This window comes from Mauremys reevesii, linkage group 2 (genome assembly GCF_016161935.1).
Source record: "Mauremys reevesii isolate NIE-2019 linkage group 2, ASM1616193v1, whole genome shotgun sequence".
In the NCBI taxonomy this organism is placed as follows: domain Eukaryota; kingdom Metazoa; phylum Chordata; order Testudines; family Geoemydidae; genus Mauremys; species Mauremys reevesii.
This window is the reverse complement of record NC_052624.1, coordinates 12,046,499-12,070,280: the sequence shown is the minus strand read 5'-3', so window position 1 is coordinate 12,070,280 and position 23,782 is coordinate 12,046,499. Positions and strand designations below refer to the sequence as shown.

At 41.6% G+C, this 23,782-nt stretch overlaps 1 protein-coding gene across 2 annotated transcripts in view; it reads right to left on the bottom strand.

The window, feature by feature from the left end:
- CTDSPL (CTD small phosphatase like) overlaps positions 1 to 23,782 on the bottom strand; it is a 125,373-nt gene that overhangs the window by 39,583 nt on the left and 62,008 nt on the right. For both annotated transcript variants that reach the window (XM_039525643.1, XM_039525642.1), the window contains exon 2: positions 6,083 to 6,237. In XM_039525643.1, the coding sequence (XP_039381577.1) occupies positions 6,083 to 6,237 (155 nt within the window). The remainder of the gene's footprint in view (positions 1 to 6,082; positions 6,238 to 23,782) is intronic.

Genomic DNA, 23,782 nt, shown 5'->3' with positions numbered 1-23,782 from the left:
GCTGTAGTTAGAAGGACTAATGTGATCCTTGGATGCATAAACAGGAAATCTCGAGTAGGAGTAGAGAAGTTATTTTATCTCTATATTTGGCACTGGTGTCACTGCTGCAGGAGTACAGTGTTCTGTTGTGGTGTCCACAATTCCAGAAGGATGTTGATAAATTGGAGAGAGTTCAGAGAAGAGCCACGGATTAGAAGACATGACTTATACTGACAGAGTCAAGGAGTTCAGTGTATTTAGCTCAACAAAGAGAAGACTAAGGGGTGACTTGATTATAGTCTTAGTACCTCCCTGCGGAGCAAATATTTAATAATGGGCTCTTCAATCTAGCAGAGAAAGGTCTACCATGATCCAATGGCTGGAACTTGAAGCCAAATTCAGAATGGAAATAAGCCATAAATTTTTAACAGTGAGAGTAATGAACCATTGGAACACTTTACAAAGGGTTGTGGTGGATTCACCTTCACTGAATTTTTAAATGATCTAAGGAATTATTTGGGGGAAGTTCTATGGTCTATGTTCTACTGGAAGTCAGACTAGATAATCACAATAGTCCCTTCTGGCCTTGGTATCTATGAAGCAATGGCCTGATCTTTTCTGCCCTGATCTGCCATGCTGCACTCTGTAAAGGTGAGTAGGGGAACCCAACACGGATGATAAATTCCTATGATGCACTTCATGAAGGTGTCCAGGAGAATCCGCGCTACTACACTCTGTGAAGGAGAGCAGGGGAAACAGCACTGGTTATTCATTTATTTCCCCTTTGGGAATTTGTCCCCTTAAACCTGTTTCAAAAAGGGGAGTGAAACTGTGCTCAGGGATTGCTCCGAAAATAATTCACATGGCTAGTGATCTCTGTCCTATAAAAGGTTGGGTTTGTTTTTCTCCCCTCCCTCGTATGAACCCTTTCTGGGTCTCTCAAGGAAGGTACTGGCTTGAGGTCAAGGATGGGCTCACCAGGAGCTGTCCCCTCTCTATTGCATGGGATCTACATGGACCAAACTGATCTGTTTCCCCTGGAGGTATCAGCCTGTGATATGAGAAGTTCTGGGGAAGGAAGGAAGGCTGTTATAGCAGGGGGAGGGATCTCTCTCCGGCATTAGCAGCATCTGTGTTGTGATAAGTGCCCTCCACCCATGACTCCTGGGATAGTGGAAGTGGAGGAGGTGGCTGAGTTCCACAATCCGGGGCATGGCTGCTGGTGCAGGCTACAGGGACTCAGGAGCAATCTTTACTCCTGGGGAATTGTGTGCCACTGCACAATGAAGAATTTTGCAAAAATCAATGTTGTATGTGCACACAATTCCCCCTTTCCCCTCGAATAGGCTGCAGAGATGTTGGCCGTCTCTAGAGGCCACTGGACCCAGCAGAGCCCAGTTTGCAAACAGAAGACAAGGCGAGTGGGGGGGAACTCGAGGGTTCCCAGCAGCTGCAGTTCCCAGCACTCCCTGAAGGAAGGAGGCGGCAGCATCTTGGTTTGGGGGGCCCGTGGCTGGGCTCTGGGGGCAGTGGGGGGGAGAAGGAGTGTGAGTATCTGGGCTGGGGGAGCACCATGGCTGGACTCTGAGGGTGGGAGGGCTATGAATGTCTGGCCTCCCGATTGGGTTCTGAAAGAAAGGGGACAGAGAAACAGGAACTGGGTTGTCAGAGGGGTTTCTTTAACTCTACTCCTGGGGGAATTTTTTGTTGTTGTGTCTGTATTGTTACAGACATACTTGCTGACAGGTATTTTGAAATAAATTACCAAAATAATTGAAACTGGTGTAATTATATAGTGTTATTTTGACAAATAAAATTTGCAGAATTTTTAAATATTGTGTGCAGAATTTTTAATTTTTTTGGCGCAGAATTCCCCAAGGAGTAAATCTCCATCTGGGGTATGCTGCCCTTCTGGCTTCACCTCCATTCATGAAGATTGGGGTGAGGGGCTGCTTGTCCCAGAACCTGGTCTTCTCCAATTCTGCACACATCCTTTCCTGCCAGGGGAGGGGGCTTAGGCTTGTCTGGACTTCATCTTGCCCAGCACAGCTGGCCTCTCCTACCTTGCCTGGGAGAAGGGGTCAAGGCAAATGGGATATTGCACTGTGACCGAAACTGCACTCTAGTCAGAGTCAGCTGAACTCCCCAATGACACAGTTGATAAGGGGGGAACATTCAAAAGAACCTTCCTTTTGCCTCTACAACTGGGAGGAGTGGTTGAGTCTGTTCACCACTGGGGAGAAAGAAAAAATGGAGGGAATTTCAAGAGGAATGGCATTCTCTTGCTGCCATACTGACAGGTCTGGTTCAACACCCAAGGTGCAAGCAGGATGATGTACCCATTGTAACAGATCTGTGGGCCATAGCACAAAGGTTTGTTCTGCATTAAGTGGCACTGTAGCTATATGGAGAAATAACAGAAAAAAGCTTGCATTATAATTTCAGTAATGTCAGTAGTTTCAGCTGTACTGAAAATTAACTATTTTCAGAATGGACTGATCAGAACTCAATGTATAAGGCACACATTGCAAAGAGACTGTTCTGAGCAGTATTTTTAAAAATAGCTTCATATTTTTTAGAGAGTATCTGATTTTTAAAGGTTTTTTTTTATTAAAATGGAATAGTAATCACTGCTATAAAATTGTGGTTATTCAATATTCTCAGCTCTGCACTTCATCCAACCCTATGAACCAGTAAAGGGTCACGCAGGTAGCCAATCACAGCTGAACAATGCCAGATTGCAATGCTTGGTAAAATGCAACCACCACATTTGCTGTATGGTCTAAACAATATTTTTCAGAGTAAACCAAAAATATTAAATAGCAACAGAATTATTTAACACAAGAATGTTAGCAGATCTGTCTTATTTCACTTAGTTTTGGAGACATTTTTTACAAAAATTTAGTTGTTGCTCTCCATTTTGCTTAACAACAAGCTGTTAATGCTGAAACGGATTAAAAACTAATTCTTAAACCAATTAAAACTAAACCTACTAGGTCAATTTCAAGAATGTTCTTTAATAGTTTTAGAACTGCTTACACTAAATTGCTATAAAATCACAATGTGCTTTCCCCATGTCTACTTCCTTCTATTAATTTGTTTTTCTTATCTTTATCATTAGCATCCATATAGCAACAACCCTAAAAGACAGAAGGTGAAATACACAGACCATTTTATACTACAGCTCCTGAACGGGACTAACTTCATGATTGCTTAACGCCTTTCCTCTATTTTTCAGGGAAATAGTCAGGTCAGAAAAGCTCTTGCCTGATAAAATATGACTTGAGAGCTGCAAATTCAAAGCATTTTCTGAAAAACTGCATTATCTCATACAATGTGACACTGAGTGTTCAATTATTTATCATTCCAAATCATTTATGCAGTTATCAACTTTAAATTCTCTAACAGTGTTATTTCAAATTTAAAATAAAGGCAGCATATACATTGTCACTGCAACTAAGCTCGTATCTATGACACATTCATATAGCTTTCACTTATTTTCATCAAGGTTCAAGACCTCCATCTCGTTTCAATAACTTTACAGGCTTAGTTAAGTGGTTTAAGGAATTGACACTTTTTACTACCAAGTATTCTAAAGCTTTGTTGAAACTTGCCTTTTTACAAATTAAAATATATTTGCCTCACTCTTTAGTCTATTCACAGTTATGAAAAATTTAATCCTTCCTAAGCACTCTTTTGATTGTTAATTAGTCACTCCTACTGAATTCACTGAAAACGGTCTAATTTTAAAATGTGAACCTTGTGACATTTGTTTCTGACTATCTGAATTTGGATGAACATTCATTTCTGAATTTTACAAATTGGAGTCAACTGTTTAATATTAATATTATATTAATACAAATTAACATGAGGACAATATCTAATATTTACATAGCATATTTAGTGGGTCCCTCAAGACATAATGTACATCTGTCAGAGTTATCTGTATAATATGTATGCCTTATGAACATTTCTATTTTGGATAATTAGACTAAGAGTAATTATTCTATCCCATAAAAACTGAATTATAAGATATTTTCTAGAGATCTGAGGATACCATGTACATTAAAAAGTGAGAGAATTACAAAATATTTAGGGGTAGTTTACATTTTGAAGTTTTTGGCCATCAATCCAAAGAACTTGATCATTTTATTAGTTTGGTCTCCCAATACAATACCACTGCTAACACTCAAATATTTTACTTTTTATCTCTTTTCTCTGGATCTTTTTCTTCCTCTGGAATTTATTCTTTTTTTTCCACCCCTTATTTTGCCAATAATCTTCTCTCCCTGCATCCTTTCCACATCCTGTTATTTTGTAAGGGACAGAGCTTTGTTAATTCCCTGTTCCTCCCATATTACTACGTTTTTGCACACACTCCCTGCAGTAGACTGGAAGTTTGAGACTCGCCCTTTCTCATGGAAGACTAGATTTTGCTCACTCCATAGTTAGTCAATAATGCAGCTGCAGCTAGGCAAAGAGGTCTACTGGACAGAGATGCAATTCCGCCTCTTCTCCGGGTACAGCATACACACTGCAGTGCACCTAACCTACTGGCCCTATGGGCAATGGACCAAATTCAGTCTCAGACTAGTGTGCACTATTCCAATTCAACACTCTAACCCTCCACTTAGTTTCCCTGCCATCCTGATCTGCTTATCCTTTCTTCCTTCCCCTGGATAGCTCCTGTCCACTGCTCCAGCATTTCAGAGTCCAAGAGGCATTTACAAAAGCAGAAAAGTGACATGAAACTGACATGAACCGTGTCAAGATTCTGAACTGGAGCTGTGTGAGAAGTGGAAGGGGGAAGGAATTCCTTTATTTCTACTACGCTTGCCCACATCAGCAGCAAAGGCTCACCCCTATTCTTCTGAGGCTCCCATGCCTAAAGGAACAGATGGGAAGTTGCTCTGGATAACAGTATAATACAATTCTGCCATGGAGAGTTCTGAAAATATAGCATGGCTTTGGGAAAAAGATAGGATGCCTCTGATCCCCATGCCAAACCAAGTCTTTGGTCATGCAAGGCAACTTGCCTCCATGTTATCAGTTTAAAATATGTACAAAGTTATCATTATATGTTATAGTTTTATGGATATGTAACCCGCTGGATTTCATAGCCACTCCTTTTTCATTTAAAGATGAGAAATTTTAAAGGCTTATTCAATTTAAATTACCCACTGTTCAATTACTATTTTAAACCTCAAAATAAGCTAGCACAACATAGCCTGCAACCTGGGAAAATAATCACTCAAAATTGACATCTCTGGGGTGGTCTCATGGCAGCACAATACCTATGAGGTGAGGTGGGATTGAAAGAATCAGAATGTGAATCGCTCCCTTGCCCTACCCCATGCTAGGAATGCCTCATATCACTCAAAAAGCTATTTCAACTGCAGCTCAAAGTAGTGCTAATTGGCTCCAGAAGGAACAATATCAAACCCTCTTTAGTTGGAGATCAACAATGGGGGTAAAGGAGGTGGATTGGGGGAAGGAAAAGTGAAAGTCCTTTTCCTATGACAACACAAGTCTAGATTTTTGGGTTCCTTGAAGTTTTATACAGGCCTGGTCCACACTTAAAAATTATCTGATTTGGCTACGTAGCTTAGGGCTGTGAAAATTTTCACATTCTGAGTGTTGCAGTAAGGTCGACCTATCCCCCGGTGTAGAGGCAGCTAGATTGACAAAAGAATTCTTCTGTTGACCTCGCTGCTGCCTCTTGGAGAAATGGATTAACTTTATCACTGGAAAAACCTCTTCCATTGACGGAGAAAGTGTCTACATTACACTGCTACAGGAACACAGCTGCAGCCCATAGCAACTGTAGTGCAGTTATGTCCACACTGTTTGCATATACAGTTATTTTCTTCAGAGCTGCAGTACTAGACCCTTGTCTTAAATTATGATTACCTTTTTAAAGAAAAATGAAAATATTTTAAATTGGTGTCTCGACAGGTGCTATTTAGTACTTTTTCAGGACGTTCACACTATTTGAGTTACAATAAAATTGAGCCTTTCACATGGGAAACATACCATGTAATTTGAGACTGCCAACTTATTTACAAGGATCTAAAGACCAAAAAAAATGGTACAAGTCACTGACCTTCTGAAGTCCTCCATTCTCCTCCACCAATGGAGGAAGAGTACTAGTGCTATTGGTAGATGGTGGTTCCACATTGTAGTCACGAAAACAGCAGAATAAGGTGCTAAAGATACTTCGACTCCTTTGCTTCTTCAAGCTGATATTACATTGGGACACTATAAAATGAGGGAAAAGAAATCATGCTTTAAGTTTTCCAGATATAAAATGGTTATCTATTATTTGAAAATTCCTGATGTTCATCAACTTTACCTTCACACTTTACACCATATCCTTCACTGTCAAACTTACACATAGAGGTCTGTATATACGTATCCGGTTTGGCTCTCCACACAATCCAAGCTCTTGTGATACCATCCTGAGATCTTACTTTGATAGATGCTCTAGAAATACCTAAAGCAGATACTGTGACCTATAGCCAGTAATTTGCTGGCAAAATCTGACTCTGAAATGGGACTCTGCTCTAAAACAGAATGTCATCAGGAGAAGTCAACTGATCCCTGGGCATATTTTGGGCAAAACACTTTACTGTTTGAGACACAAACTCATTCCACATAGTTTTTGTTTTTTATTCTCCTGCTGCTTATGCCTTGACAGCTATGTTATAGAACATGAAAAAGCATAACAAACAATTCTTGTAGCACAGAGAATTAAATTAAATGTCAGAAAGTAAGGCTGCCATTCCTAATGTGGAACAGATTTACATGGCCCTGTGTGCTGAACCAGGGTAACTGAAGTTGCAGCATAAGGGAGGCAGAGAAACATTTTTGAAAGATATAATAAAACATACAGACTATGAGCTATCACTCATGAGGTACACAAAGGACCTCCAGTAAGCCCAAATGCTTTCAGCCCATAGTTTTAGCAACTACCTTCTACTATTACTCCTTTTCAGGGAGTAGGACAACGGTTATCCAAATATCCACTACAATCTTCAGTGCCAGGTTATCAGATACAAGTTAGAAAAGCAACCATTTTCTGAATTTCCTCAGGACTAATCCTGATGAAAATACGTATTTAGAAATATTTAATTTTATTACTACACGTCTATCCTGATATAACGCTGTCCTCAGGAGCCAAAAAATCTTACCGTGTTATAGGTGAAACTGCGTTATATCAAACTTGCTTTGATCTGCCAGAGCGCGCAGCCCCGTCCCACTCCGGAGCGCTGCTTTACCACGTTATATCCAAATGCGTGTTATATCGGGTCGCGTTATATCAGGGTAGAGGTGTACTTGAGATCTGGATCAATACAATCTATATTACCTCTCCTGGAAAAATACCTCATAGGACTCTCAAACAATCTTATCTATTTCACTGCACAATTCTTAGTGACACTGAACATATAACATGGTAATATAAAGTAAATCTAAAATATTATGTGCATTTTTAGGTAAAAACAAAGCTCTAATATAACTACTAACGTTAATGCAATCAGAGGATATTTATATAGCACGTAAGAATAAAAATATGACAAGATTACTACTAGACACTTGCATATTTTGGATGCTGTTGTGAGACATGAGACCCACATGTGCTACAAGTATATTACCTTAAAATCACTTGAGAAGAGTAAACCCTACATTATATGGGATCACAACGTGGGGGGGGGCAAGACCACCTTGCCATTCCCATTACATGGAGCAGACGGGGTCCCAATAAGCAAAGGACTAATTACCTCACTTTTTGATCCTGTTATAATTTAATAAAAATAATCTTTTAAACAAAGTCTGAGCAAGCAACCATTTTATACCTACCCTCTTTTCAATTATAATACAGATTTAAATTAAAGGCACAGAGAAACACTTCAATCAGAAGCTGCTGACTTAAGGATTTCATTGGCTCCTAAACATTTTGCTGTGACAGATGGAATGAAAAAAGTCGTTAAGCTATTTCTCTCTATTTCCTCTGCCCTTTCACAGGTGCGGGACTACTGAAGGCAATGTATACACAACCACCACCCAGATCCAGAAGAGCAATCAACATCTTAGATTTCAATTTTTACAGTCTCTCTTTTCTAAACAGATTAGATCAGCCTTGCAAAATTCTAATTGACTACTAAAAGTGATTTTTTTAAAAAAAGTAACAATGAAATAAACTAGACATTTTATTTATCACCATGGTCAAGTGTGGGAAGTAGTTTTTTGTGGCTCGGCTGGTGGTCTATTTTCCTGACAATTTCATAAGGATGCATTAATAAAACTACATTTCACTTCATTCCTTTCCCCCCCTCAAAAATACTGTCTAACGTATCTCTGACATTTTTTCTCCTCATACATCAAAGTTTTAAATCTGATCAAAGCAACAGATCTGGAAAATGAAAATCCTTCAGAAAGATACAATAATATTAATCCACACTACAAAAGAGCAACATAACACTTTATCTAACACACAGGGCACAAACACACAATAGTGGAGAGAGATAAAACATCACACTACACCCGTCGTAGAATTGAATGGTCTTTTAAATAAATTAATTGCTGTGTGAAAATAAAATAATTCTTTTAATGTTGAACAGTCATCATATAAATTATGTTTTCATAACATTTTCTCCTCCCTATCATTTGCAAAATTCTAGTATAGGTCAAAGAGTAATATTTCTTTCCCCAATATTTCATTTGGTAAACATTTTCTCCCTTTTAAAAAACCAGCAGCGGAACTCAACATGGTTACTTTTGGTTTATTGCCACAAAGTGGAAACAGTCACAGTATCTGAAAGCAAATAGATTTGTACATGTATATTCTCTTAAATCCAGGTTATGTTTAGCTAACATGGGAAATTTTACATTAAGAGAAACTGAACTTATGTTGCTTAAGGCAGTACTCTAAAGTTCATACAATGAAACGTTTCTTTGTATAAAATCCATTTTATTTATTTACTTTGATATCTACATTAACAACGTTCTAAATGCTTTTGACATATTAAGAACCACAACTATAAATGAAGGACCACATTCTCAAAACTGTGTGAACATTTCTGGTTGCACCCAATTTTCACATGTACAATGCCTCCGGCCTAGGGCCCTACCAAATTCAAGGTCCATTTTGGTCAATTTCACAGTCATAAGATTTTAAACATCATAAATTTCATGCTTTTAGCTATTTAAATCTGAAATTTCATGGTCTTGTAATTGTACGGGTCCTGATCCAAAAAGGAGTGTGTGGGAGAGAGGTGGGGGTGGGGAGGAGGAAGGTTATTGTAGGGAGGGTTGCAGTACTTACTTCTACCCTGCTGCTGGCGGCAGTATTGCCTTCAGAGCTGAGCAGCTGGAAAGTGGCAGCTGCAGGCCGGGAGCCCAGATCCGAAGGTAGAGCCACCACCAGCAGCAGCGTAGATGGTAATAATTGGAGATATACCAATCTCCTAGAACTGGAAGGGACCTTGAAAGGCCATCAAGTCCAGCCCCCTGCCTTCACTAGCAGGACCAATTTTTGCCCCAGATCCCTAAGTGGCCTCCTCAAGGATTGAACTCACAACCCTGGGTTTAGCAGGCCAATGCTCAAACCACTGAGCTATCCCTCCCCCCTCCCAGATGTAAGAATGGCATGGTATGGTATTACCACCCTTACTTCTGCGCTGATGCTGGCAGGATGCTACCTTCAGAGCTGGGTGCTCAGCCAGCCACCGCCGCTCTCCAGCTGCCCAGCTCTGAAGTCAGCGCAGAAGTAAGGGTGGCAATATCATAACTGCCCTAAAATAATCTGGGGACCCCCCTGCAACTCCCTTTTGGGTCAGAACCCCAATTTGAGAAAACGCTGGTTTCCCCTGTGAAATCTGTATAGCATAGAGTAAAAGCACACAAAATACCAGATTTCACACAGGGAGACCAGATTTCATGGTCCATGATGCCTTTTTCATGGCTGTGAATTTGGCAGGGCCTTACTCATGCCTTCATGAATTTGCATGCAGACACACTAACACTTGAAGGATTTCTACATGTGCACTTTTGGACATTTGGGGTAATGTTTATTAAAATGGACATTTCTGAAATGTATTTTTTTCTCCCAAAGCAGATTCCTAGGAAAACACAGTGTCAGCAAATGTAAAACACTTAATCTTGCTTTTCTATTAACTTACCAATCACGAGAACTCTTCTTTGTCTTAATACAAACCTCACTTTCCATACATTTAAATATCAAACAAGTATCAAATCTGTATGGGGACTAAAGGTAGTTTACAGTCCCTTACATGCTACCCTCTTACACTCAGCGTCGTGAACATTGTCCACCTTGCGTTTTGTTCATTTTACTTTCTCGTCTTTGATTTTATAAATCTTGATTTGGAGGTCAAATGCTGATCTTAGCTACACCTATGTAAATCTGAAATACTTACTTAGTTCTTCATTTTCCTCCAAATCCCTCCTAAAAGCCCATTTCAACTTAGTTTTCTATTGTTTACTTGCACTCCTTTGCTGTCTGTTCACACTCCCCAATCTCAGCCTCTATTTAAAAATCTGAAAATTTACATGATTAGCTTGTTACGTAAAGGGACACGTATTTGTTTAAACACTTCCTTTATTACATCTTTCCTGTCTGTGTGCTCCATGGTTATTTCAGGTAGATCATGATCCTGCAAACAATGATGTATGTGAATAGTCCCCATTTGAAGTTAATGCATCTGTGCATATAAAGTTACAGATATGCATAAATATTTGCAAGATTGGAGCCTTTTGATGTAAACTCCTCAGGGCAGTGACAATCTCTAAAAAGCATGACACAAATGTAAGGCGCTATATAAGTGTTTGTTAATTAGCTTTTCTTGCTGTTTAAAAACAGAAAAAGTTATACAGTCATTGAGCTTACTCTATGAGTTTACTGAATGCAGGACTAAGCCTGCCCTGACCCAAGCCATGGCCTTGCCAATGTTCTGCCAGGAGGCTTCGCCCTCCCTCCCCCTCTACCCTGAAGCCAGTGCGGGCTCGGCTCCAGCTGGCAGCCTGGAGCCTGGGCCTGCCGGCTGTCAGGGACGGTGCTTCGGCCGACCTGGGTCAGGCCAGTGTGTGTGTATGTGCGCACGCGCATGTGTGTCTCTTGAGGCTCCTCAGGCCAGTGTGTGTGTGTGTGGGGGGGGCCCTCAGGGCTCCATCCGGCGTGCAGGGAAGGTGGGTTAGCCTCCCCAAAGGTGGGGTTCACCCGCTGCCCATGATTAAATATAAAGGAGCTATTAATGTGGCAAAATTTTCATCATCTGTGCTTCAGCACTTTAGTCCTTGAGTCTCAGACACCAAACACTGTGCATTCAGTCATGGTTCTGATAACTATTATTATCTATTATGTGTGTTATGGTAGCACCTTGGAGCCCCAGTCATGGACCAGGATTGTCCTTCACTGCAGTGTTAGCTCAAGATACAAATTGAGTGTTGCCCCTAACCTGACTCCTTTGCACCCCCAAACATCTCTAGCTTGAGCTCAGTGGTGGTTTGCACATGAGCTAGCTGACCTGTCAGGATGCATGGCTTGAAGCTTGAATGCCACTGATGCTCAAGCTAGCAATGCAGTGGGGGTGCAGCTACAGGCTAGAGTTTGAATTGGTACAACTCATCAGCTCCCAATCCAGTCTCTCTCTCACTCAAGTGGAATAACTTGAGCTAACTGTGGCATTGAAGACAAGCCATGCACCTGAAATATAGGGGGAGAAGGGAGGAAGAGGGAGAGAGAGAGAGGAAATCTCTGCACAACACTAATTCAGGTACTCACAATGAGCTGACATAGAAAACATGACTGCAAGTGACAGAGCTAGAATTGCCTCTGTAATAAATAAACTTTAAAAATAAGGTGCATGCCAGAAGAACAACGTGGAATACTTGACCCTCTGATGATCTATCAGATCTTCTAGTGTCTTGTTTATCCCAGAGTTACCCCTAGGTAATTGCTAGCACTTGAATACAGAAGTATGACGTACAGGAAATTTCTTTCATATTAGTAATAATACAGACTTTGCTTGACAGCAGATGGACTGGAGTGCCAGTGAATATTTAAGACCTACATTTTCAAGTGAGACTAGTAATTTTGAGTGTTTAGAAAGTGCTGAGCATCATTCCTCTGAAAATCAGACCTCTGAGGCTCCCAAAATCACTAGTCACTTTTGAAAATTTAGACCTTAAGTTCCCATAGCAGCCATATATTTTAACTATTAGTAGCCTCTGACAGTATTTCCTTTTAACTTCCCAGGAGGCATGTGACCTATTCTTGCATACTGAGCTCTACATGGAAACTAATGTTAATTTTCTATTGCAGATAATGATGTTTGTTTACCACTATCCTATTCAATATAAAAACTAACACTGCTACCATTAAACACAGTCAGAAACCACCAAGTGAAAAATATAGCCCTCTCACAATAACCCTAATCTGACCCACACTGCATACAGTAAGCCCAATTCTACCATCAAATGCACCCAAACACTGACCTGGAGAGCAACCCTCAAGAGACAAGTACTTACCCAAAGTTTCAGATTTGAGTTCTGCCCTTTGATTTACACTTAACAAGAGTCTTCATTTTACAACAAGAACATTTTCTACATCTCACGTGAAAAATGGGTGAACAGATTTTGTTCAAACTTTACCAAAAAAAAATCATCTTTTGACTGAGAAAAAAACAGGGTATTTTCAGCCAAAAGGGTGAATATTTTCAAAGTGTTATAAGCAACAGTAAATAGGAGATAGTATTGAAAGCCCAGACGTCACCTCAAGCATAGTGTTCTCTACCAAGAAACCACATGATTTGCTCATTCTAAATAAACGACAGGGTACCAAACTAAGCATTAACAGTCCCAAACGCTTAAAAAAATCAAGTTAGGTCCCAAAAATCATGAGGTTAGCCTAAAAATCCTGAGGTTTTTAAATAAAATGAACCCAATTTTTTTTTTATGTCCTGGTTTCTAGGCTTTCAGGGTACACTCCCGTCACATCTGTAAGCTTTTCTCTGCAATCATAAGAGCTAGAAAATTGCTTTTTTTTCTTCAATGAAAGTAGAGATCTCATGTAATCTCTTGATTCCAGAAATCAGACTTTAAGACAAATACAGCAGACCTTCAGAGCTACGTACACCAGAATTATGAACTGATCAGTCAACCATACACCTCATTTGAAACTGGAAGTACACAATCAGGCAGCAGCAGAGGCAAAAAAAAGCAAACACGGTACGGTACTGTGTTAAACGCAAACTACTAAAAAATAAAGGGAAAGCAGCATTTTTCTTCTACATAGTAAAGTTTCAAAGCTGTTTTAAGTCAGTGTTCAGTTGTAAACTTTTGAAAGAACAACCATGACGTTTTGTTCAGAGTTGGGAACATTTCAGAGTTACTGACAACCTCCATTCCTGAGGGGTTCATAACTCTGAGGTTCTACTTTACCAAATATTATGCGAAAAATCACAAGAGTTGACAACATTTCCAACCCCAAGTTGTTAGAAGCTGAATGGTTTGTCCTTTAAAGGTCAAGTTCCCTCAGATGCGCATTAGAGATAATTGTAATCATCCTCTGTGTCATAATAGTTTGGCGATTTGTAACGTAACTGTTCTCCAAACAGATATATTCACTAATTTATACGCTATTCATAGGGATTTTATTCCTTATATCCTTATTTGTTTTTTATGGGATTTTATGAGTGAAAGCTATTTCTTTTGGCTGTCTTACATGTAAACAGAGATGGTAATTCTACAAATAAGTACATATATCTATAGTGCCTGTGTTAGTCTTCTACATTGTGGGTACCTGGTTTCACTAGAGGGGACAGTTTGCTTGAGACCCCAATGGCAGACTTTTGCTTCAAAGGAAGTACTTTCGCTGCTGGAGTTATACTTGATCAAATTCATATGGCACAGTATTCCAGCTGTCTGCTTCATTTGTTTTTGTGTAAAGTGCTTAGGTTACATTTGTGGAACAGATAAAAAACTTTGGGACTGACTCAGTGTCAACATTTCCCCAAGACTTACAATTTGTTTATTATGGTGCTGGCTCTTATTTTAAAGAAAGGAGGAGGACAACTTGCTTTGGCTTCTTTTAAAGCAAATAGATCAGATTAGCAAAGAAAACAGGTCATTAGTAATATATGCTCAATGCTCTAAATAATAAGGTTAGACGCAGCTCTCAGCATGTGGACTTTAGAGAAGTGTTTTTCCAATTTCAGGAAATCATCAGTTGACAGAGCACAAGACTGGGACTTGGGAGACGTGGATTCTATTCCTGGCTCTCCCACAGGCCTGCTGGGTGACCTTGGACAAGTCACTTGACCTCTGTTGGCCTCAATTGCCCCATCTGTAAAATGGGGATACTGATACTGACCTCCTTTGAAAAGAGCTCTAACAGTGCTTTTCATTGTTCGATCTCAAAGCTAGGTATTATTATTATTATTATGGATTTCTGGATGGTGTGCCATATGATATTCAATTAGGATTATGCTGGTGATCAATTTATATGCTGAGGAGTGAAGGCAATTTATGTGGTCATGCAACAACATTTTAAAGTTTTGTATAGTTTTCTTTGGCATGAATATGCAGTTATTTTAAAATGAGAGCATAAATATAAACATATATAATTAAAATTAGATCAGTGAGGGGTGTGGAAGACCTACCTGCCTAAAACCTGCAGTGAATTATCCTGGGATTAAGTTTGTTTGGCTATATGAAAAAATACCATGCATCAGGGAAAGGGCAGAGAAAGAGATTGCTCAAAAAGAATAAAGTTAATATTTCGTATTGCAAATCCCCAGTGTGGAGGAGGTAACTGGAAGAATAATTAAGAAAAGCACACACTGCCTGTGTTCTACATGTACATGCAGTAAGTTAATTATAACTCTCAATGACATACAAGTTTGTTGAAAGCCACCCCCTATGTTCATTACTCTTTTCAACTGATATTAAAACAAAATAGGGAAAAAATTAGCACAGATGGCATCAGAAGCAAAGCAAAGAAGAATGAAGTACTAAATGTGAATTTTGAAAAACCCAATAACTACGACTACAATATCAATAACTTCTATCCTTCAGAGAGAATGTCTCTATTGCCATGCTTTTTGTAGCAAGGTAGAAAGATATCTTGATGGGAGACAAAATGCTTAATATTAAAACAAAGGAAAAAGGAAATATACATTAAGTTATGCAATGCTCCTCGCTCAGGGATTGGTTGATAGGGTAGCATAGCCTAGTGGTCAGGATTCAGGCCTCTGCTCTGCAGGGCGATTGTTGGAATGGGAGCCCGGGCCCTTCCACTCCACAGAACTCTGACTCAGGGCCCTTTGAGGGCTACAAGTGATCTGACAACCAGGGATGATTAAGGCTGCCCTCCCTGGGCCACTTCCTATTACTCCCTTTGTGACTGTCTCAAAGTAGCCACCTGAGCTAAAGTAGCATGAAGGATGTCTGCTCATCACAAGACACCTTCTGTGTGTAGTGTGGTAGTGCTTTCTCCCTTGGTCAGCAACTGTCTTTCTATGGCATAGCCCACCCTCCTGGGCTAGATCAGTCCTAGGGCTTTCCTCTGCGGGAGTCGTCCAAACAAAATAAAGGGGAATTAACAAAACTAGGAGTCTATATGAGAGAGGGGGGGAATGTTTCTCTTAGGCCTGGTCTACACTACGCGTTTAAACATAGCAGTGTTAAACCGATTTAACCCTGCACTCGTCCACACAATGAGGCCCTTTATATCGATATAAAGGGCTCTTTAAACCGATTTCTGTACTCCTTCCCGACGAGAGGAGTAGCACTGAAATCGGTATTGCCATGTCGGATTAGGGTTAGTGTGGCCGCAAATCGACGGTATTGGCCTCCGGGTGGTATCCCACAGTGCACCATTGTGACCGCTCTGGAAAGCAATCTGAACTCGGATGCACTGGCCAGGTAGACAGGAAAAGCCCCGCGAACTTTTGAATTTCATTTCCTGTTTGCCCAGCGTGGAGCTCTGATCAGCACGGGTGGCGATGCAGTCCCAAATCCAAAAAGAGCTCCAGCATGGATCGTACGGGAGATACTGGATCTGATCGCTGTATGGGGAGACAAATCTGTTGTATCAAAGCTCTGTTACAGAAGATGAAATGACAAAGCATTTGAAAAAATCTCCAGGCTATGATAGACAGAGGCCACAGCAGGGACTCAGCACAGTGCTACGTGAGAAGGATAACGGAAAGCCAAAGAATCAAAGGGACGCTCATGGAGGGAGGGAGGGGGTACTGAGGACTCCAGCTATCCCACAGTCCCCGCAGTCTCCGAAAAGTATTTGCATTCTTGGCTGAGCTCCAAATGCCTGAAGGGTCAAAAACATTTTCCTGGGTGTTTCAGGGTGTATGTCATCAATTTACACCCTTCCCCTCCCCCCCCCCCCGAAAGAAAAGGGAAAAAAATCGTTTCTCGCCTTTTTTCAATGTCACCCTATGTCTACTGCATGCCACTGGTAGATGGGGTGCTGCAGCGCTGAACACCAGCATCCCCTTCCCGGTGGCAGACGGTACAATACGACTGCTATCCATCGTCATCATCAGCCCATGAGTGCTCCTGGCTGGCCTCGGTGAGGTCGGCCGGGGGCGCCTGGGTAAAAATAGGAATGACTCCTGGTCATTCCCGGCAGATGGTACAAAAGGCTTGGTAACCGTCCTCATCATAGCAGCTGGAGGCTGAGCTCTATCAGCCCCCCCTTTCATGTCTAAAGAAAAGATTCTGTACTGCCTGGACTATCATAGCAGCGGGAGGCTGCGCTCCTCTCCCCCGCACACCCTTTAATGTCCTGTCTCCCCCTCATTTTATCTCACTAAAAGTCAGTGTTTCTTATTCCTGCATTCTTTATTACTTCATCACACAAATGGGGGGACACTGCCATGGTAGCCCAGGAGGGTTGGGGGAGGAGGGAAGCAACAAGTGGGGTTGTTGCAGGGGCACCCCCTAGAATGGCATGCAGCTCATCATTTCTCTGGGATCTCTGGGGCTCTGACACAGAGCGGCTGTGCTCTCTGGTTCTCTAGTACACTTGCCCCATATTCTAGGCAGGACTGACTCTATTTTTAGACAAAACATAAAGAAGGGAATGACCCAGGGAGTCATTCCCATTTTTGTCCATGCGCCCCCGGCCGACCTCAGCAAGGCCAGCCAGGAGCACCCATGACAGCAGCAGACAGTACAAAAGGATTGATAACCATCACTGCCAATTTCCAAATGCAAACAGTGCAAAATGACTGATAACCATCATCTCATCGCCAATTTACAATGGCAGACGGTGCAATAGGGATGGTAATCGTCTCTGCTACCTTGCAAAGGCAAATGAATGCTGCTGTGTAGCACTGCAGTACCGCCTCTGTCAGCAGCATCCAGTACACATACGGTGACAGTGACAAAAGGCAAAACAGGCTCCATGGTTGCCATGCTAGTGCGTCTGCCAGGGCAATCCAGGTGAAAAAGGGCACGAAATGATTGTCTGCCGTTGCTTTCACGGAGGAAGGATTGAGTGACGACATTTACCCTGAATCACCCGCGACACTGTTTTTGCCCCATCATGCATTGGGATCTCAACCCAGAATTCCAATGGGTGGGGGAGACTGCAGGAACTATGGGATAGCTACTGGATAGCTACCCACAGTGCAACGCTCCGGAAATCAATGCTAGCCTCGGTACATGGACGCACACCAACGAATTAACGTGCTTAGTGTCGCCACGTGCACTCGACTTTATACAATCTGTTTTAAAAAACCGGTTTCTGTAAAATCAGAATAATCCCGTAGTGTAGACATACCCTTAGGCTGTCTCTGTAGCAGGTCCTCTCCTGACCTTTGGGCAGCTGTTGTGGGGAGAGATTCTGCCTTTTCCTCAGCTTTCCTTTGATGGAGCAGGTCTGCTTTCTTCCCTAGTCTGCTACCAAAAGAACTGTTCCCCTGCCCTTTTACAGCCCCTCCAGTTGGAGCATTTTCTATAGGTGTGGTGGGGTAGGGCTGGCTGAGCCCAAAGCAGTTCTTTAACCCTTTAGCCCCTTGGTTGCTCAGTGTGGAGTTTGTATACCCCATCACAACTAACAGAAGAGACACAGCAATGGCGACTGTTAAAAAATGAACAGAAAGAAAACAAGCACATAAGCACATAAGCAATTGCTTTACTGTACATTCTTAAAGCTACTTTCTATAATGGGACATCCAAACTATCATCTTCTTTTAGAGAAGGAAAGGTGGTTAGCTTGCTGCTTTTAAAGGAGAGTCTATGCAAATAAATCATTTGTTTCCAAAAGCAGAACAACTTAGGTAATACACAGATGGTAGTACAGTACACGCTGCCAAATAATTCACAGACTTATTTGGTTTCGAAAGGATAGTTAGTAAATCTAGTCCATTCCTGTGTATTATCTGAGATGTGATCTAATTACAATTGGGCAGTCTCTAATAAACTAGCCCAACAGTCAATCTTCCTAAATACTCTGAATCATGTAACTCAAGCAATGAAAGAAACTGAAAATATACTTAGATATTTGCAAAAATAAAAAGCACCAGATTACCCAGAGTTCCATTTAAGACAGGATATTTTAAAATGAACGATTCATAATTCAAATGGAACAATGAAAAAAATTACTAAAAAATTACTGTCAAAATGTTCCTTTAAAGGTAAACACAGCTTTTCAGTTTTGATGCTACATCACTAGAGTTATACAATTTCTAAATTAATCCTGTCGACAGCACTGTGTGATCTTACTAGAAAAACACCACTTTAAACATGACAGGATTCAAGCTGGAAATAGGTATATTGAAGAAAAATGGACACTCTGGCCTTCTATTTGATTGTGATGATTACACTAATATTAAAAAGGCAGAAACTGGTTTACAACATCAATTCCTACTTAAAATAATGGAATTTTTAATATAAGTCACAGTTTATAATAGGGTGACCAGACGTCCCGATATTTGGGTAGTTGTCCCGCGTCCTGACCGATCTTTGGTCGGGACACAATTTGTCCCGATATTTCGCTCCGCTGGCACCTCTGTTTTTTTCCCCTCCACCGGCAGCACTCTCCTCCCCCCCCGCACCCCGCCCAATTGTGTCCCGATATTTTCTTCATCTCATCTGGTCACCTTAGGTTATAATTACAAAGTGCATCTCATCGTGTGAACCTTTCAGAGCTCAGCACTTTTTTTAAAAAAAGCAATTTCCTTTGCCCATAAAACAGACCTCTCAGTTCCTCCGCAAAAGTCTGGGGCTAAGTTAAACCCTCCAAGCAGCAGGTGGAGGCCAAACTAACAAACCACATGCTGACTTGCTTAAGCTCAGTATGATGCATTCCAGAGCAGTATTTCCAACTCTGGAACAAACAGTAATAAGTAAACAACAAATCCTACCTAAATGAACTTTCAAAATAAAGAAAACAAAATTCAATCCAAAAATCGAATGGGAATGTTCACAGGCTGGTTCCCAAGAGGCAAAAATCCCCATTTGCATTTCATCCATGCCCTAAAATTTTCTAAACACCATACTGGAGCACACAGGAAACAGCTGGAGCTACCCAGAAACTTAGAGGGCATCTTCTCATCAGCCAGTTACTTTGTGCTTTAATTCCCTCATATCATATTTCCCTCATGCTCCATCCCTGGTAATGGGATATGGGAAAGAAAGGTACTAATTTTGAGGGGCATGGCTTGATCAAGATGAAGCAGATTAAGAAGTAGAGGGATACTGTTAAAAGTGATTGAGGTGAACTTGGCACATATTTTGCAGTTTATTTTATATCCCTTTTCTCTATCCTCCATTCAGATGCATGTCTATTAGGAGCTTGGTAAACAGAAAATATGAACAGCAATGTCGTATATTAGAGAGGCAAACTGAAGAAGAGAAGAAGAGCTCTGGGCAAGCTCAAAAGCTTCTCTCTGACCAACAGAAATTGGTCCAATAAAAGATATTACCTCACCCACCTTTCCTCTCTAATACCCTGGGACAAACGTGGCTACAACACTACTGCATACAATGATGTGTTTTAACAACATATGCATCATTCGGGGGAAAATATGGGCTTGAAAGTGTGTCCAACTGTCACCAGGCCATCACTTCCCCCCTGGCTTTAAAGCCTGTGCTATCACACCCACTCTCAGTCAAGGAGGTTTATTTTCACAACAGAGGTTAAACAAACAGAACAGTCTTAACTTGATCCTTGACCCCAGGTTTCACAGCCTCCCCTCTCAGGGGTCTCTGGCACTCCAACTCCTGGCAGCCTCCCAGCCTCAGCCAGCTCTGCTGCCTTCCTTGAGCCCCTGGCCCAGGGACCCACCACGGTACAGTAAAAGCTGTTTTATCCAGCATGTTGGAGGAATGGAGTGCGGGCTCTAGGAGAGAGTTTGGGTGCAGGAAGGGGCTTGGGAGGGGGTGCAAGCTGCAACCTGTCCTGGCTGCTCCTAGGCGGAGGTGTGGTAGGCAGCTCTGCATGCTGCTCCGCCTGCAGGTGCTGCACCCGCAGCTCTCATTGGCCGCGGTTCCCAGACAATGACAGCTGCATTGCTAGCATGCAGGGCCAAGTGGGGGCAGCGTGCAGAGCTGCCTGCTGCACCTCTGCCTTGAAGCAGCCAAGACAGGTCACCACTTGTGGGGAACCTCCTGAGGTGAGCGGCCCCTGGATCTGGCACCATGCACCCCTTCCCAAGCCCCCTCCTGCACCCAAACTCTCTCCTAGAGCCCATGCTCCACACCACCTCCCGCACCCCAACCTCCTGCCAGCCTCACGACAACTGGATTATAAACTGGAATTTCAATGAAGATCATAAATGCCAGTTTATAGAGCTTTCCGGTTGGTGAAGTGCCAGATAATCCAGCTTTTACTGGAGTTAGCTCTACTCCACTGTGGCTTTTCCTCCCCAGGGCTTAGCCTGCTCCAGTCCTTTCTCCCCACAAGCTGCCTACTAGCAGCCCTTTATAGGCCCAGGTACAGCCCAGCCCTCTTTAATTAGCTGGATTGGGCTCAACTGCTTCAGGCCAGAGGCCCTAGGCTCAGTCTATCCATGGAGACCAGCTACCCTGTGACACAAAATAACAGAAAGCTACTGTAAGGTGGGCGCAGAACTGGTTGGAAAACCATTCCCAGAGCGTGGTTATCAGTAGTTCACAATCAAGCTGGAAGAGCATACTGAGTGGGGTTCTGCAGGGATCAGTTCTGGGCCTTGTTCTGTTCAATACCTTCATCAATGATTTAGATAATGGAATAGAGAGTACACTGATAAAGTTTGTGGACGATACCAAGCTGGGAGGCGTTGCAAGTGTCTGAGGATAGGATTAACATTCAAAATGATCCAGACAAACTGGAGAAATGGTCTGAAGTAAACAGGATGAAATTCAACAGGGACAAATGCAAAGTACTCCACTCAGGAAGGAACAATCAGTTGTACACATACAAAATGGGAAGTGACTGTGTAGGAAGGAGTACTGCAGAAAGGGATCTGGGGGGTCATAATGGATGACAAGCTAAATATGAGTCAACAGTATAACACTGTTGCAAAATAATAAATAATAATAATAATAATAGTGTGTCCAGTTCTGGGTGCCACATTTCAGGAAAGGTGTGGATCAATTGGAGAAAGTCCAGAGAAGAGCAACAAAAATGATTAAAGGTTTAGAAAACATGACTATGAGGAAAGATTGAAAGAATTGTGTTTGTTTAGCCCAGAGAACAGAAGACTGTGGGGGAACATGATAAAACTTTTCAAGTACATAAAAGGTTGTTACAAGAAGGAGGGAGAAAAACTGTTCTGCATAACCTCTGAGGATAGAAGAAACAGCAATGGGCTTAGCAAGGGTGGTTTAAATTGGACATTAGGAAAAACTTCCTGTCAGCACTGGAATAAATTACCTAGGGAGATTGTGGAATCTCCATCACAGAAATTTTTAAGAGCAGGTTAGAAAAACACCTGTCAGGGATGGTCTGTATAATACTTAGTCCTACCATGAATGCAGGTGACTGGACTAGATGACCTCTCAAGGTCCCTTCCAGTCCTATGAGTCTATGAAAATGTGGCAACTATTTGCCTCATCCAAAAAGAAAGCTGGTACATAAATGGTTAAGTCCTTTTTTATTTAATACACTTTTACCCCGATATAACGCGACCCGATATAAAACAAATTCAAATATAACGCGGTAAAGCAGTGCTCCAGGGGGGCAGGGCTGCACACTCCGGCGGATCAAAATAAGTTCGATATAACGCGATTTCACCTATAACACGGAAGATTTTTTGGCTCCCAAGGGCAGCGTTATATCAGGGTAGAGGTGTATTTTTAAAACAACATTTGAAGAATTGTGGAAAAAGGTGAACTTAAAATAGGAAAGCGAAGGAGAAGAGGATAGTAACACTGCACACACATCAGCCACACATAGCACATATATAGTTTTTCATTTTCAAAGCAGTCAACATTACTTAACTAAGCTTTAGTAAAGACACTACACATAAGGACAAAAAGCTCAACCTCAGTTGGACAAAGTCCTTCTAAGAGGTAGTGACATTGAATTTTCCACTATGAGTGGCACCAGCTCACAAACTTTTTGTTGGCTACCTACGGGCTATCAATGCCATCCTATACCACATGTCATTATTTGTAATCAAGATGGAAATGCATATACACTGCTACCTCAATATAAAGCCACCTGATATAACACAAATTTGGATATAACGCGGTAAAGCAGTGCTCTGGGGGGATCAAAGCAAGTTCAATATAACACAGTTTCACCTATAACGCGATAAGATTTTTTGGCTCCCAAGGACAGCATTATATCAAGGTAGAAGAGTATTAAATACCAATCTTACTAGTGAATACATCCATCAAGGGCCCAATCTTCTCTGTATCCACTGAGCTTGTGGTTCTTTAACATGACAGTTCAATCTATTCAGGGTGGTCACCATTTGGCAAAGTAGCTGAAATTCTGAAATTCAGTTCCTACAATCTGATTGATCTGGTGTCAATACTGAACCAAAAGGCCCTTGGGTTCAACTACTCTAAGAAATGGACTACCTTCAAGTCGATCATTATGCTTCTGTTAACTGGCATACAGCTTTGCTTGCTCCTTACAGCTTTTTGCTGTTTTACAAGTCATGAAGGCTGCACTGTTACAATTCAGTCTCATGAGCTTGTACCTTCGAATAGCATTTTCAAGGTAAAAGAACAAGGTGTATAACAGCCCTCCATCTCCAGTGGATTATTATTCCATTTTTGATCCAGGAGGGAACTAGCATCCACCACACCTAATACTAAATAGTTGCCACACGGAAGGTGTAGGAGTGGAAGAAAGGGAAGAGAAGAGGCCCACAATATAGTATAAAAAAAAGAGAGAGAGAGAGAATATTAGAAGACACTAAGTTTCTCAGATCTGGCTCTGGTGGCACTCCAGCACACCACTGATTACTTGAGGGATCTTCTGTACCCTCTTCTTTGGCTGAGTACTTGGAAGAGTACCTGCAGATGAACCACTGACTGAACAGGTTGAGTTCCTGACAAGCTATAGGAGACACTGAAACATGGCTGGTTATGGGCTGCACTGATGTCTGTTTCCCAGAACAGAGCTAAAAGAAGGAGGGCTAAGCCTGGCCTTCAAGGAGGTTTCTTAGGCTAAGGATCATATAAGGTTGACACTATAAATTAGGGTGTTAAACAAAATCTTTAAAACCTCTGCAAGCAGCCTATCCTGCCAATCTCATGTTTACTCTATTCTTCACCACTGATTTTGAGTAGGCCTGGCTGAAAAATGAGGAGACTAGTTCACAGAGTA